Source organism: Hibiscus syriacus, unplaced genomic scaffold (genome assembly GCF_006381635.1).
Source record: "Hibiscus syriacus cultivar Baekdansim isolate YM2019G1 unplaced genomic scaffold, ASM638163v2 tig00003041_pilon, whole genome shotgun sequence".
Taxonomy (NCBI): domain Eukaryota; kingdom Viridiplantae; phylum Streptophyta; class Magnoliopsida; order Malvales; family Malvaceae; genus Hibiscus; species Hibiscus syriacus.
Window position 1 is genome coordinate 7597439 of NW_024061960.1, and position 16411 is coordinate 7613849.

The following is a 16411-nucleotide window of genomic DNA, read 5'->3' on the forward strand; positions in this document are numbered from 1 at the left end:
TTTAAAAAAGAAGAGGATGGAAGCCAGAATTACACAAATCGAGGAGAATATGGTAAAACTACAAAAAGAGCTAGAAGACAAGATAAACCAGAACAGTCGAAATACTCTAGAAACAATCACAAAGAACCAAGAGTCCTTGGTTGATCAGATCGTTGCCAAGTTAATTGGCCTACAACAGACCAGTGTGCCTGGGGCAGGTTCATCGGAAGGGGTAACTATACAACCTACCCCATAAGTGGTCATCTCACCTGAAATCTTACCAGAACTTCGGGGGGACTCATCGGCGGCAAAAGCAAAGCCCTCGTCCTCTGTATTTAACCTTAAGAACAATCCGGGTTATTACCATGTATCGGATTTGGATGAAGAGGACAAAGCGAAGAAGATGGAGGAAAAAATCAAACAATTGGAAGACCAAATGAATATAGTCAAAGGAGACCGTGACTACCATGAAATCGATGCAACGGAACTTAGTCTAGTCCCGGACTTGGTTCTTCCCCCGAAATTTAAGTCCCCAGAGTTCGAGAAGTTTGACGGGAATAGTTGCCCATCCGCTCACATCACCATGTTCTGCCGAAAGATGACAGGATATGGAGGAAATGACCAACTCCTGATCCACTGTTTTCAGGATAGTCTGTCGGGCTCAGCCATTCGGTGGTACAACCAGCTCAGCCGATCAAACATCAAGACCTGGAAGGACCTGGCCAAGTCATTTCTGGAACAATACAAGCATAACAATGATATAAGGCCAGATCGAGTTATGCTACAAAACATGGAAAAGAAGCATAACGAGAGTTTCAGGCAGTACGCACAAAAATGGAGGGACTTGGCTGTGCAAGTTCATCCACCGTTAGATGAAAAGGAAACTCGGAAACTTTTCGTACAGACTCTGAAGGCTCCATACTTCGGGCATCTGGTGGCGATCACATCAGGAAGCTTTTCAGACTTGGTTATGGCCGGAGAAATGATTGAGTCGGCCATAAAGCAAGGCAAGATTAAGGATGGGGAAGCCAGTAAGAAGCCTCCTATGAGGGAGAGGGATGGAGAGGTTAATAACATCAAACACTCCAGCAAAGGTGTTACAATCTCCAGCCCAAAATCAACTGCAGCTGTACCGTTAGGTACTTCTAAACAAGATTCCAGGAGGGAAAGGAACATTTCGACCCAATTCCATGACCTACAAAGAGCTTTACCAGCAACTTCTTGACACCCATGTGGTGTCACCATATCCAGTAGAACCCATGAAGCCCCCATACCCCAAGTGGTATGATGAGAATGCGTATTGTGAATATCACGGCGGAGTCCAGGGCACACAATTGAGAACTGTTACGCATTCAAGAGGGTTGTACAAAAGATGCGTAACCAGAACTGGATCGACTTCAACAACTTGGGGGCATCCAAGTGAGGAATATCATTTCATCATTTGAGGCATTCTGTTTGACTTTGTTTTTCTTCCATTTTTTCTCAAGTTTTTGTAAAGACATTTTAATCAAATTTATGTTACTTTAAAGGTTGTAAGCAATGAATCACATTTGCAACTCGCAATTCTTTGAATATCATCTGAATTAAGAAACTCTGTAAACGGTTCAAAGTCACGAATTTGACGAAAGTAACATGATTTAAAACAAGGACTTTGACCTTATCCAGAATATACCCTCAACACCATACCCCGTTCTTAGAATTAACCAATTTTCCTTCATAAGGTACGGACAACATGGGGCATCATTTGCATATGACAATTACTATGTTTTTTTTAAGATGTTCAATGACGATAATGATCTTTACAAATGAAAGAGTCGAGTATGTGAATCTAGTTTAGGTCAGCTGCTTGAAAATTAAACTCTAAAGATGAATGTTGACTTTCAACAAATACCTAGGCTATAACAGGTTCTTCTTAACAATCTTAAGAAATTAAATCCATAAAAATGAGCTATTCCGCTAAGGCAAATTGGTTATAGAGGAAACTTGAAAGCCCTGGCCTTATGAGTAGATTACGTTCAAACCATTCTAAGAAATTTTCGGTAAAATGGACTAAGGGAGTTAAGGAACACCTGTTATAGTCAACTACACACGAGCACTCAAGAATTTCATTTTCAGACCGATATTTTTTGCACTGCCTTTGTTGGAAGAGCCTACAAAACTTGAACAAATGAAAGATTTCAGAGGACTGAGATAAAAGGTCTAGTAATTGATCATGCTAGTTGCGTCATTTTGTCCGCACCCAATTAAAGTGCCAAAGCATGTTGCGATATTTAAAAAAAATGACATTTTTACCAAAAAAACCTTAGAAAGGAGGCCAACCTAAAGCCGACTCGTCCCTTTGAACGTTTGTCAAAGATTTGTAACTCTGCAAGCATTAAAAGAGCTCTTGATTCCTTTGATATTTTTTGAAATCACATTTACAATTTGATTCAATTGCGAACAATACGTTACAACATTTTTATCATTTCTCTCTCCTGAATCAGGAAAAAGGAAAAAAACGTTTTCAAACAGAACAATCTCAGATATGAAATGTTTGTAAAGCCCAAGCTCGAGAAGCAAATGGGGCACGATCGATTCCATGAACCAGATTGGCAGGCAAAGCACGAGACTCCGTCCAAGAAATAACACATAATTTATTCATATTGCATGCATCTTAGACATACTTAGGTGCATCACATTCATCATATTAGCGTACATAATTTTGCAGCTTTCAGAGGCAAGCTTCGACTTCAGGATGAAGATTACTCGACTTGCAAGCACCTTTAAAGAATGATGGTGTAACTCAGCAGCAAGAAGCTACACCTCAACCGACTTTACATAACTACAGATCTCAGAACCAACTTCAGATGGGTTTGAGAACCACTTCAGATCAAATCTAGTTCGGTTCAAACCAACCAGGAGCAACATGTTTTCAGTTAACACTTTCAAGCCAGATTTCAATTCCACAACGGAAGATATCCGGCTGTCAGAATTTATCAGTAGGTTTTCCCAGACCAGCTTAGGGGAACCACCGGAAGAATCATGACCGTTTTCGACCCGTAAAGGGAAGCCATTTTTTAAACAAACTATTTGCAGCTTAGCTCAAGGCCAGAAGGGCTACCTGCCACCAAGACCTTCGAGTTCGACTACGCTCAGCTCCAAGGCACATCATTTGCAGAATAGCTTAAGTCGAGAAGGGCTATCTGCCAAAGACCCTTAAGTTCGATTACACTCAGCTTCAAGGGCATAACATTTACAGCATAACTCAAGGCTAGAAGGGTTATCTGTTAGCAAAGACCTTTGAGTTCGACTACGCTCAGCTCCTAGGCACATCATTTGCAGAATAGCTTAAGTCGAGAAGGGCTATCTGCCAAAGACCCCCGAGTTCGATTACACTCAGCTTCGAGGGCACATCATTTACAGCATAACTCAAGGCTAGAAGGGTTATCTGTGACCAAAAGACCTTCGAGTTCGACTACGCTCAGCTCCAAGGCACATCATTTGCAGCATAGCTCAAGGCTAGAAGGGCTATCTGCCAAAGACCCTTAAGTTCGATTACACTCAGCTTCAAGGGCATAACATTTACAGTATAACTCAAGGCTAGAAGGGTTATCTGTTAGCAAAGACCTTTGAGTTTGACTACGCTCAGCTCCTAGGCACATCATTTGCAGAATAGCTTAAGTCGAGAAGGGCTATCTGCCAAAGACCCCCGAGTTCGATTTCGCTCAGCTCCAAGGCACATCATTTGCAGCATAGCTTAAGTCGAGAAGGGCTATCTGCCAAAGACCCCCGAGTTCGATTACACTCAGCTTCGAGGGCACATCATTTACAGCATAATCAAGGCTAGAAGGGTTATCTGTGACCAAAAGACCTTCGAGTTCGACTCCGCTCAGCTCCAAGGCACATCATTTGCAGCATAGCTTAAGTCGAGAAGGGCTATCTGCTAAAGACCTCCGAGTTCGATTATATTCAACTTAGAGGCAAATCAAGCTTACATAATAGCTCAATGCAAGAAGGGTTATCTGTCAATAAAACTGTCGAGTTCGATTCTAATCAGAAGCACACTCCTGTCCGGCTGTAATCGAGATTTTCAAGTCCAGAAGAAGACCTGGGTTAACTGTGCCTCAGTGATAAAAAATCGTTTTCCAGCAACATAGCTTAAGTCGAGAAAAGCTATTTGTCAACAAAGACTTTTCGAGTTCGATTTTATTCAGTTCGAGGGCTTGTCAAACCAGATGGTGAAGTCAAAAGAAATATTTTCCAGCCGAATTTTTAACCAAGGTCCTTAAACTGAGGAAAAGACCGAGGTTGACTACAATTGGGCAACAAGAAGTCGCATTCCGATTCAATTCCATATCATGTCAAGATTGACTTGACTTCACAACGGAGGGGTCATCCGCAGCTCAATCCGACAGGGGTTTTTCTTCAACCCCACTGAACGAAAATTTGTGTCTTTTTATCTTTGTCCTATTTTCGTTCCACGAAAAAGGACAAAGAGGGGCAGCTGTAGACACTAATTTCCGTCCATATTTTTTTTTATACATATATACACATATATATTATACAGTTTGCAAATTGTTTTTGAAAATACATAATAATATATAGTTTAAAACATTTTTGAAAATATGTATATATATAGTTTTTTAAAATATTTTTGAAAATTATAATATATAGTTTTTGAAAACGTTTTTAAAATATATATAATATATACTTTTGAAAACGTTATGAAAACATTTATATAATATAATTTTTAAAAACCATGTTGAAAATATATTTTTTGAAAATTATATAATATATAGTTTTGAAAACGTTTTATATATAATATATACTTTTGAAAACGTTATGAAAACATTTATATAATATATAATTTTTAAAAACCATTTTGAAAATATATATAATATATAGTTTTTAAAAAAAAAAACATTTTAAAAATTATATATATATGTTTTTGAAAACGTTTATATATATTATATTATTATTTTTTTATTTTAATTTATTTATTTTTCATTTATTTTTGTGCAGGGTCCATGTCCAATAACAGTCCAAGTCTAGTCCACCGAACGGGCCTGACCCAGCCCGGATTCCACGCTAGGTTTCCAATGTTTGTCATCAGCGCCGCAAGGAAGGGAGCGACACAGTCAGTGCCCAGCGCACTTCCCGGCCACCAACGGGACTGAACCATCCCGAGGCGGCCGGCGGGGAACAAGGGATCACAACAGCCCGTAACAAGAACCCCGGAAAATCCGGGATCGACCCAAGATAGCGGAAACAGCCCCCATCGGGACTGTATAAATACACAACAGTACCCACGACGAAGAGGAGGGATCATCGGAGAACCCAGAGCCGAGGGAGAACCCACGAGGCATCACAACCAAAACTGAGAACACAGTGAAATAAGACCACCACGGTCGAACAAACGAGCCATCACAAGCCGTCAACAGAGAAAACAAATAGTAAGCCAAACACACAAACAAGATAGCCAAACACACCAACAACCGAACAGAGAACCAAAGAAAATCAATAAACAGTAATCATTGAACACAAACAAGCCAAAACCAAAAGCAGAGCAAAGAAAAAAAACATCGGAGCACATATCAAAGAGGCCATCGGAAAAGCGAGAAGTCACCGGAAAGGTAAAACCCGAAAGGGTTTTCTTTAGATCTACTCCGACAAGGGGGGTTGTTGGGTATTTGAGTGTTGATTTGGGTTCACGGGGACGTGAGGTTTATTTTGGTGGGGGGGTTTCATAGGCCGCCGGCAGTGGCGGCCGGCGCGGTGGCCTGAGTGGCGGAGGAGACACAAGGCGGCGGCCGGAAATCGCCTAGGGAGAGTTCTGGGAGAGTTGAGAGCTTTCTCTCAGCTGAGGGAGAAAAGAATTTGAGAGTAAATGAAGATTATGAAACGAAATTCAGGTTGTTTATATTATAGCAGGGACCATTATGCAAATAGAAGATTCTTTAATTCTCTCCGCAGTCCCTGGTAGTTTAAATCGCATTTCAATCTGGCCATCACTTGTAATTTTCGTCTCTGGATTCTCAATTCATTCAAATTGGTCACCTTTTACATTTTTATATATTTTGTGAATTAACCCTCTAATTTTGTTTTTTACAGTTTGGTTTTAGTATCACTTTCAGTGCGCAAGGTCCAATTTAATTCATTCTGATCCTTTTATTTTTACCTTATTTTGTTTTTCTAACATTTTCTAATTCCAAACTTTAACCTTTTTTATCTATTTTTATTATTTTATTTTTATTGTTATTTCTTTCCCATATTACACTTTTCACTTTTTCCTCTTATTTTGTTACTTTTAAACGTTAACGTTTTTAATATTCGTTCTAATTATTATTTTAATATTATTTTTATTTTCCCTATCTCGTTTTCTTCACCTTTTATCTTTTTATTCTTTTATTTATTTTGACTTTAGTATTTTTAAAAAAAAATTCTTGCCATTTGATTTATATTCATTTATTTATTTATTTTCCCTAATTCATTACTTATTTGTTATTTTTTTTCCCTAACATCTTCGACTCGTTGTTTTCAGAAATTCCAATTGATCAAAGGTAAGTGATTTGCATCGAGTTTTTAAATTTAAATTTAAATTTTAAAATTTTCGCAACTAAGACAATCGACAAATTAATTGGTACCGAAAGGGCGGTTCAAGGGTGCTAACCCTTCCTTGACCGTAATCGACTCCCGAACCCGACACGTTTCTGGTATAACGCGGATCAGGTAAGATGGTGTCCGACCCACCTAAATTCATTTTAAAATGGTCGGTGGCGATTCTAACCCAATCAATCCACGTCGAAGCCCAATTCCGGGACCCAACCGAAAGACGGTTCCGACAGTACCCAAAGTTCTACCAGAAACCATTCAGTGTTGACACACCCCTCGAGCCATCAACCCCTAAACTCGACTACTACTGTCTACAGCCTACTCGAGCTACCAATTATGCATCACGCGAAATCCGTACACACTCATCTCTTTGAATCGAAGTCCTAACTCATCATAATTTTTTTTAAAAATAAGTGAAATGTAAATTAGAAAAAGAAACAAAGAGAAAATGGAATATACATTCGGGTTTTTGGAGTTCTGGTAACGGACATTTAATATGAACGATGAGAATCAATAATAACGTATGTAAGTTATATTCAAGATAGATAATTGCTTATTTTGAAATTTAATTTTTTTTCTTGTCGTGCCCACCTTGTATTAATTTTTTTTATTAATTTGAAGTTAGTACAAGTAGTATATGTTCAAATATATCTTTTAACTATTTGAAATTGAACGCTTACACTTCTAGAATTTATGGTGCTTGAACACATGATCTCAAGAAATAATAACAATTCATTTCTCACCGAGATTTATGGTTATGGTTTTAAAATTTATATAATAATTCAAGTAATAATTATGATTTTCATTTAGGTTAGTACTATGTACAAGATATAACCAAGGGTGAATTTAAATAAAATTACCTATTGAACCAATTTAAATATAATAAAAAATTATCTAATAATATATATTTATGTTTAATTTAAATATATATATAATCTGAATTTAAAAAAATATCAACTAAATAGATATAACTTTTAAAATAATTTATATATATATTTGTTTAAATTATATTCCATTTTCTTTTTAACATAAATGAGTCATCACCTACTTCATTCCCATTATAGAAGAGCACGACATCACACCTATTATGAGGGCTTCCTCGCCCATATAGGGCGTTGGAATTTTTTTCCTCATATAGGGTTCTACTTAAATTATTTCTTGAAATTGGGTGTTTGTTACAATGACCTCATTGGTCGTTAAGTGCTCCATAGGTCACCAAGTGCTCCTTGCGATAAAGTCTCCTCTGTTGCAATATTTCTTCTCTATTCCCTCGCTGTTGTAGTTCCATAGGTCGTCAAGTGCTCTATAAATCGTCATGTGCTCCTAGAGACCTATGGAGGTCGCCATGTGCTCCTGGAGACATATGGTGATCACTGTAGTAATCACCTTATTTAAGCAAATAATTGTTTGACTGCACTATATGAAGAATTTTTTTTCATTGCATTATTTAAACACTTTGGCCTATTATGAGTTAGGTAATGCACGTTTGTCAGACTCCTTTACTATTACATTATTCATCCATAATCTCATCTTACCTTACACTTGATGCAGAAACAGAATATCTTTACATTGCTGAACCACCTCATTATTGATTTAAATTTTATTATTATCTTATGTTCGATTCTGATTTATGATTCTCGATAAATTTTTAGTAATTTGATCTTTTGTTATAGTTCGTTTATCAATATAATCAGATCTATTTACATCTATATTTTGTTTGAGTTTTTTTGAATGAATTTTTAACATTTTTCTTATATGATTTTAAGTTACTAGTTTCTTGTGCCAACGGTTATAAAAATGTCCTAATTATGTATTTAATTTACTCTTATAATTGTAAATATTATTTGTAATTTTAATTTTTTTCTCATTTTTAATAAAACTAGTGATTTCTATTTGTGCCAAAAAATTTATTTTTCTATAATAAAATAAATATTTAATATTTTATTAATTTTTAAATTTGTTTATAGTTTCTTTCGAGGTCAGTTTTAAGGTTTTAAGAAACTTGAATCATTTTTTTGGTAAATGGTCAATTGATGATAATGATGTAACATAACAACTCATTTCACGAAATATCGTTGACATAAATTTTATTAATATTATATTGTTATTTAAAAATTATAAAATTTATTTGAAAATCATAAAAATTATATTTAAAACAAAAAAGATTTAAACATTTTTCAAAAAATTCAAACAAAATATTTTGAAAAAAGAATCATTTACATTTTTAAGGTGGTTGGTCGCACGTTCGCACGTTATGTAAATTTAACAAAGTCAAATGTAAACTTAAAAAGAAAGTAAAGCAAAACAATGAAATCTCTTCAGCAAACTCAAGTAATATATATTATGAAATTATATTCATAAATTTAAATTTAAATTTAAATTACAATATAATTGAGAGACTAGGATTGGATAGTTACGTATCAAGTTTCTTCAATTTGAGCTTCACGCCTCAATCTACAAGAAGAGTGTAATGACAACGGCAATCAGTGTGCTACTTATGGCTTCCTTGCTTGGTTCATCCTGTGCTTGTCGTTTTCCAGCAGTTTACAACTTGGGGGATTCGAACTCAGACACAGGAAGTGACTCCGCCACATTTGGTCGGGTTCCACCCCCTTACGGTGAAACCTTTTTCCGTAAACCGGCTGGTCGATATTCCGATGGGCGTCTGATCATTGATTTTATAGGTAAGGGTCTTTCTGTTACGTCACACATCTGGTTCATTTTTACATGCAGACATACATGAGCTGATACATGCAAATTTGTGCAGCTAATAAGTTGAAATTGCCATCATTCTTGAGTGCATACCTTGATGCAATCGATTCGAACTTCAGACACGGAGTGAGTTTTGCTGTATATGGATCAACGATTCAACCAGCCGTTGGTAAACTAATTGATGCAGGTTTTAGCCCCGTATCTCTCGATGTGCAGCTGCTTCAGTTTCAACAATTTAAAGAACGCGCCAATGAGCTTTATAATCAAGGTTAGATACCAATTTCTGGTGTGAAGGTTTATTATTATTTCATTGATTTATGGCAAAGGCTACTATTGTGCTTCCCTGTATTTCAGGAAGGAATACATACAGGCTTCCCAAACCGGAGGAGTTTTCAAAGGCCCTTTACATGTTAGATATTGGGCAGAATGATCTCACTTATGCCGTTTTAACGACTTCGGTCGAGCAGGTGAAGGCATCCATTCCCAATCTGATCAACCAGTTTTCAGCTGCGATAGAGGTATTTTTTTATATCTGCTACGATTTAGATGAACCTGAGTTGAAAAGACAAGATTTAGTGGCATACATTTTGCTGTTTTTCTTCTGTATTTTCAGAAGCTATTTCAACAAGGAGCAAGATTCTTTTGGATACATAATACCGGTCCCCTCGGCTGCTTGCCGGTTTCCGTTCTACTTGTCCCTCCAAAACCCGGGAATACTGATCAAGCCGGCTGCGTTAAGTCTTATAATGAGTTGTCTCAAGAATTCAACAAGCAGCTTAAAGACAGGGTGTCTCAACTTAGGGCCAAGCTCCATGGTGCAAGGCTGATATACGTGGATATGTACTCCGCTAAATATACTCTAATCTGTGAAGCACATAAATACGGTATGTTTAAAAATATTTTCCCACAGTTTTCAAGCTTCACTGATTCGAATCTCCATTGATGATGACCATATTCAACTCGGGGTTGCAGGCTTTATTGATCCTTTAAAAAACTGTTGCGGGCACTTCGGCGATTATACTGTCCAATGCGGGAAGACAGCAATGGTGAATGGTACCGAAACTTTCGGGGCAGCTTGCAGTGATCCTTCAAAACGTATTAGTTGGGATGGCATTCATTATACCGATGCTGCAAACCAGTGGGTAGCCAAGAGGATCATGGATGGCTCTTTCTCAGATCCCCCGGTTCCTATTACCGATGCTTGTGTATAAACTCGCATATTATGTCATGTGTTAATAAATTGAGCTCAATTAAGCTCCTACACTCAATAAAGAATGAGTCCGATCCTCATGTTTATAAACAAAGCTGGCCATTTTCTCCCCATGTTTTTAAGCCATAATACGATGATTCAATCATATACATCTACAGGCAAAAAATGCGTACGAATATGATTAAAATTTTTAAGTCAAAATGTCAAGTTTTTTTTTCTTAATTAATTTTTTAAAGAAAGTTATTACCCAAATGTGTTTATATTACATTAAGTTGATACCCTCAAAATATAAATTTTATATATTTTACTTAAGTTGACATAAAGATAAATCAAAATTATGTAAAAAAAAATTGATGTTAGTCATCTCACATGTTAGTTTTTTTAAGTTTGAGGTAATTATAAGATATTATTTATTCAGAAATTTTATTAGTCAATTAATAATAAATATACACATATATTGCAGACACGGTTGTTCGGACTCGAAATTTTTAGGAAGAGCACCCCCTTCTATTATTGAAATCACTTAATGGATTCAACAAAACATGAGTTTATGACTATAATTATTTATCATTTAAAAATATCCTCAAAATAAAGATAGATTAAGGATATATTTTACCTCCGCCAACCATGCTGATTATTTCAGAATTCACATGCAAAGCTGTGTTCCCCCCCCCCCTTTTTAAAGAAAAGTCAACTGATAGATAATGAAATAATTATTTCAGCTTCACATTAAAACTATCCATTCTTTGAATTTTCTTTTTAATGTTTGAAGGAACAATATGATCATGCAATATGTATCTTTAAGCGAAAGAGACGATTTCAAATGGGATTAAAATTTTAAGGTTGTGCATGAAAAGCTGAACCTCAGCGATGATGGTGGAGCATGTTCATAAGAGCTCAAGGGGGATAATGGTCAAATTTTATTTATTTCCTTACTTGCTGGAGCAATCTACGAGCTCTACTAAATTTCCTCTTTGCAATATGATCATGCAATATGTATCTTTAAGCGAAAGAGACGATTTCAAATGGGATTAAAATTTTAAGGTTGTGCATGAAAAGCTGAACCTCAGCGATGATGGTGGAGCATGTTCATAAGAGCTCAAGGGGGATAATGGTCAAATTTTATTTTAATTTCCTTACTTGCTGGAGCAATCTACGAGCTCTACTAAATTTCCTCTTTGCTTTAATCCCAACTGGCATTCTTCAATATTTATACAGTAATACAAAAAATAGTCAACAACTACTCTCTTAAATTCTGCAACATATTTCTTGATTTTTTAGCTTGAAATAAGCTTTATCGCAAATCCAGTGACTGTAATCATTTCTGTCAACAACATTCATTACAAAAAACTATTTGAATAAAATCACACAAAATATGCAACAAGTGTCACAACAAAAGTGCCATCACTCCTCCTTGACATTGTTGCTGCTACATACTCCCAGGCTTTCTCTTAACTTCTCAAATTTTATTCTTGACAGCCCTTTAGTAAATATATCAGCTACTTATCTGCAATGCTTCATTTGAACTTGACCTTTCTTCTCAACTTCTCTAAGGAAGTGATATTTAATGTTAATAAGTTTAGTCTTTTCATGAAAGATTAGATTTTTTGCAATGGCAACGGCAAATTTATTATCACATAACACTTCAGTAGCATTCACCTGTTCATGCTTTAAATCAAGCAGCAACTTCCTCAACTAAATGCATTGGTCAACAGCATGCGCAGTAGCTACATATTTTGGTTCTGCTGTGGATTGTGCCACAATCACCTGCTTCTTGGAACTCCAACATATCATGCCTGAACCAATAGAGAAACAATAACCAGAAGTGCTTCACATGTCATCAGATGAACCTGCCCAATCACTATCAGTAAATCCCACCAGCTTTATATCTGCATTTCTTGCATATAAAACACCAAAATCTGTTGTTCCCTTTACAAATCTCAATACCCTTTTTGTAGCTCTATAATGCACTTCACTTGGACTGTGCATGAACCTGGAGAGTAAACTTGTCACATACATAATATCAGGTATGGTAACAGACAAATATAACAAGCACCCAATAAGACTCCTGTATTGACCTGCATCAGTCTTTCTTGCTTGATCATTTTTGCTGAGCTTTTCACCTTGCACAGCTGGAGTATTCACTATCTTGCAATTCTCCATTCTAAATTTCTTTAGAACTTCAATTGCATATTTCCTTTGGCATATGAAAATTCCTTATTGAAGCTGAAGAATTTCCATACAAAAAAAATGACATTTTTCCCAAATCATTCATTTCAAAACTTTTTTCATCTCTTCCTTAAATTGACGAATCAACAATTGATTGCTACCAGTAACCAACAAATCATCAACATACAAAGTAGCAACAATTATCTCACCTTTTGCTTCTTTCACATAAAGAGTTTCTTCCATACAGCTTTTGACAAATCTCAGCCTTGTCAAAAACTCGTCAATTCTACTGTACCAGGCTTCAGGAGCCTGTTTTAAACCATACAATGCCTTTTTGAGAAGATACAACTTATCATCACAACCTTCCTCCACAAATCCCTCAGGTTGTTCAATAAAAATCTCCTCTTATAGATATATCCATTCAAGAAGGCTGATTTTACATCTAGTTAGTATATTTCCCAAGATTTATGAGCAACCAAAGCAATCAATAATCTGATGGTATCAAATTTGGTCACAGGTGCAAATGTCTCCGTAAAATTAACACCAAACTCTTGGGAATACCCTTTCACTACAAGTTTTGTCTTATGCTTATTGACAGAGACATCTAAATTCAACTTAACTTTATACACCCATTTACTCCAATCACCTTCTTGTTCTTTGGTCTGTCCACCAATTCCCAAGTGTTATATATTATTGGATATCATCCTCATTTCTTCCTTCATAGCTTCTTGACATTCAATAAATTTTGCTGCCTCTTGAAAAACTAGTAGGTTTCAAAATGGCAACATTACATCTGTTGAGAATATCATTCAACATCCTTGTGCCTTTAACTCCAATCTCTTTATCTGAATCAATGTCAACTTCTAAGGTAGTTGCATCTTGATTTTGTGAAAAACTAACATTTATGATCTACTTAGAATGTTCAACCAAGGACTTGTTCCAATTCCAAATGGAATCCTCATCAAACTTCAAATTTCTGCTAACAACGATTTTTTGTGTCTTCACATCAAATACTCTATATCCTTTTGAGTTGGAACTATATCCCACAAAAACACCAATGGTTGCACTTTCATCCAAGTTGTCGCTTTCACTTTTGAAACATGTACATAACATACACAACCGAAGACTTTAAGATGACCAATTGAAGGTTTAGCATCAAACCAAACTTCAAATGGCGTCTTTCCTTCTAAGGCTTTAGTGGGGAGCCTATTTAATAAATATACAGCGGTGTTGACAGCCTCTGTCCAGAAAACATTTGGCATCATTTTCTCAAACATCAAACATCTGGCCATGTTCAAGACATATCTATTTTTCCTCTCGCTAACACTATTCTGTTATGGCATGTAGACAACAGTCAATTGGTGGTGAATGCCAGCTTGTTGAAGATAGATTGTAAATTGATGCGATGTGTATTCACTGCTATTATCAGACCTTAGAGTTTTGATTTTCTTTTCACATTGATTTTCAGAATTTGTTTTGAACCTTTGAAAAGCATCAAACACTTCACTTTTTTGTTTTAAGAAAAAAATCCAGCACCATTTGTTGTAATCATCAATGAATATTAAAATAATATTTGCTCCCATTTAGTGAAGATATGCGCATTGGACCACATAAATCAGTGTGTACAAGTTGAAGCTTTTCTGAAGCTCTCCAAGCTTGATTTACAGGAAATGGAAGCTCAGCTTGCTTCCCCTTTTGACACACTTCACACACAATAGTATTTCGACACACATGAGGCATATCTTTTACTAAACCCTTGCTGGACATATATTTTAAAGATGAATAATTGAAGTGACCCAACCTCGTATGTCATAAACTTGATTGGTAAATAATAGAAGTGAAAGACTGCACTTCAGTTTGCTCACATTTGATTGGGAAATTTCTCTCAATCATCTTAATAGTTAACATCTTCATATCACTTTTTATCATACACATCATAAACTCTATCATGGAAATGCAAGTTGTAATTTTTTTTCAAGTAACTAACCAACACTAAGAAGATTTTGACTAATTTCAGGCACAAATAAAACATCTAAAATAATATTTGTACCTAAAGAAGTCTGAACAACTGCATCTCTTTTACCTTTTACCTCGAAAAAGCTATCATCGCCTATTTTCACCCTTCATTTGTAACTTTTTTCCAACACTTTTAACAAGTCTACATGAGGAGTCATGTGATGAGTGCATCCACTATCAAGCAGCCAAGCCTCAAGTTTGTTTACTGCAACACAATACTCTTCATGTTGAAGTGCCATGAATGCAATTTCCTCCTCCAATTTGAGGTTTTCAGCAACTTGAACTGGTTGAGGTTGTTGCTCAGTTTTGACCTTGCATACTTTTTCAAAATGGCCAAATTGTTTACATGATCTACATTGAACAGTAGGTCTGAACCAACAATAGTTCTCTGAATGGCCTTTCTTGTTACAATGTGAACAAGTATGAAACTTGTTTTTTTTTTGTCCTTGTTCTTATTCGCATGGTCACCCTTCTCTTTGTCTTTCCTTTCTCCTGATGGCTTCTTTCCTCCAGAAATTACTTGAGTCTACCCTCTTTGTTTTGCCAAAAAACAACCTCATTTGGTTCTTCAAGTCTATAAGCTTTTCTTTGCTCCACAACTTGTAGATAGCTAACTAATTCAGCTAGGGACAACTGAGATATATCTTTTGAATATTCCAAGGAGAAAATTTTAGATTCGAACTTTTCTGGCAAACTAACCAGCACCTTCTCAACAACTCTTTTCTCTGGGAGATCATCACCAAACAATCTAATTTGGTTCACTATCTTCATAAGTCGGTCTGCATTTTCTTTAACAGATTCTGACTCTTTCATTCTAAGCATCTCATATTCTCTCCTTAGATTGAGAACTTGCATCTTCTATGTCTTCTCACTCCCTTGAAATTCATCTTTTAATCTATCCCATGCTTCTTTTCCAGTTTCACACGCCATTATACGGGTGAATATTGTTTCTGTGACAGCAGCATGTATAATAGATAAAGCTTTAAATTTCTTGGCACACTCTTCTACATGATGCTTCATCTGTGTCTATGTAGGATTATTTCTTAATGGTGGAGGATCATTTCCTGTCTCAACAACATCCCAGAGATCTGAACCTATTAAATATGCCTTCATTTTGACAGCCTACAACTGATAATTTTGGCCATCAAACAAAGGAGGAGCACCAACTCCAAAGCTACTGAAAGACATAACAAATGATTGTGAAGTGTTAGGAAAATAAACCCAGTACAAGTAATTTCCCTATAACCAGATTAGTGAGAATGCAAAATAAAAGCGGAAAAATAATACCCGAAAATTGATAACGGAGTTCAGCCAATTGTGCTTACGTCTCCGGGCTGCTGCAGATCTTTTACTAAGAGAGAAAATTTACAGGTGTTTACAAAACACTCACTACTCACAAGAAAGCTCTCTAGTATAGGAAGAAAGAAATGTTTTGGGATGATTTTGAAGCTAAATGGGTAAGGGTATTTATAGTAGAAACTTAGGGACTAATCTTTGAAAATACCCTAAAGTGCAATGACTAAAGTGAATTTACCCATTCCTATTTTCAACAAACATCTACCAAAATTTTACCAAACTTTGAAAAACATTTTTCAAAGAAACATTTACCAAACTTTGAAAAAACATTTTCCAAAGTTGGTTGCCAAACTTTGAAACTTTTAACAATCTCTCACTGAAGACTGATTTTAATATGTCTTCACACCTCGATCAATGCAGCAGCATGTCTGGTCTGTT

The 16411-nt window shown here is 36.0% G+C and overlaps 2 protein-coding genes across 2 annotated transcripts; one reads left to right on the top strand and one right to left on the bottom strand.

Moving 5' to 3' along the window:
• The first annotated feature begins 9006 nt into the window (after positions 1 to 9006).
• Positions 9007 to 10570, top strand: LOC120170974 (GDSL esterase/lipase At5g14450-like). The gene is made up of 5 exons (XM_039178803.1): positions 9007 to 9254; positions 9338 to 9550; positions 9637 to 9800; positions 9896 to 10166; positions 10255 to 10570. The coding sequence occupies exons 1-5, from the start codon at positions 9041 to 9043 to the stop codon at positions 10491 to 10493; spliced, it is 1101 nt and encodes a 366-aa protein (XP_039034734.1). The 5' UTR covers positions 9007 to 9040; the 3' UTR covers positions 10494 to 10570.
• A 1617-nt stretch (positions 10571 to 12187) lies between these two features.
• On the bottom strand, positions 12188 to 12655 carry LOC120173717 (secreted RxLR effector protein 161-like). Its single transcript, XM_039180805.1, has 2 exons — positions 12343 to 12655; positions 12188 to 12288 (listed from the first exon to the last, which is right to left on the bottom strand). The coding sequence occupies exons 1-2, from the start codon at positions 12653 to 12655 to the stop codon at positions 12188 to 12190; spliced, it is 414 nt and encodes a 137-aa protein (XP_039036736.1).
• Positions 12656 to 16411: the final 3756 nt, after the last annotated feature.

What these genes read in the sequence shown, in the direction of transcription:
- LOC120170974 (XM_039178803.1), top strand. Translation starts at nt 9,041, where the DNA reads ATGACAACGGCAATCAGTGTGCTACTTATGGCTTCCTTGCTTGGTTCA. An exon ending in CAATGAGCTTTATAATCAAG is followed by an intron (nt 9,551 to 9,636) that starts GTTAGATACCAA and finishes CCTGTATTTCAG; the next exon opens with GAAGGAATACATACAGGCTT. An exon ending in AGTTTTCAGCTGCGATAGAG is followed by an intron (nt 9,801 to 9,895) that starts GTATTTTTTTAT and finishes CTGTATTTTCAG; the next exon opens with AAGCTATTTCAACAAGGAGC.
- LOC120173717 (XM_039180805.1), bottom strand. Translation starts at nt 12,655, where the DNA reads ATGGAGAATTGCAAGATAGTGAATACTCCAGCTGTGCAAGGTGAAAAG. An exon ending in TACTGATAGTGATTGGGCAG is followed by an intron (nt 12,289 to 12,342) that starts GTTCATCTGATG and finishes CTATTGGTTCAG; the next exon opens with GCATGATATGTTGGAGTTCC.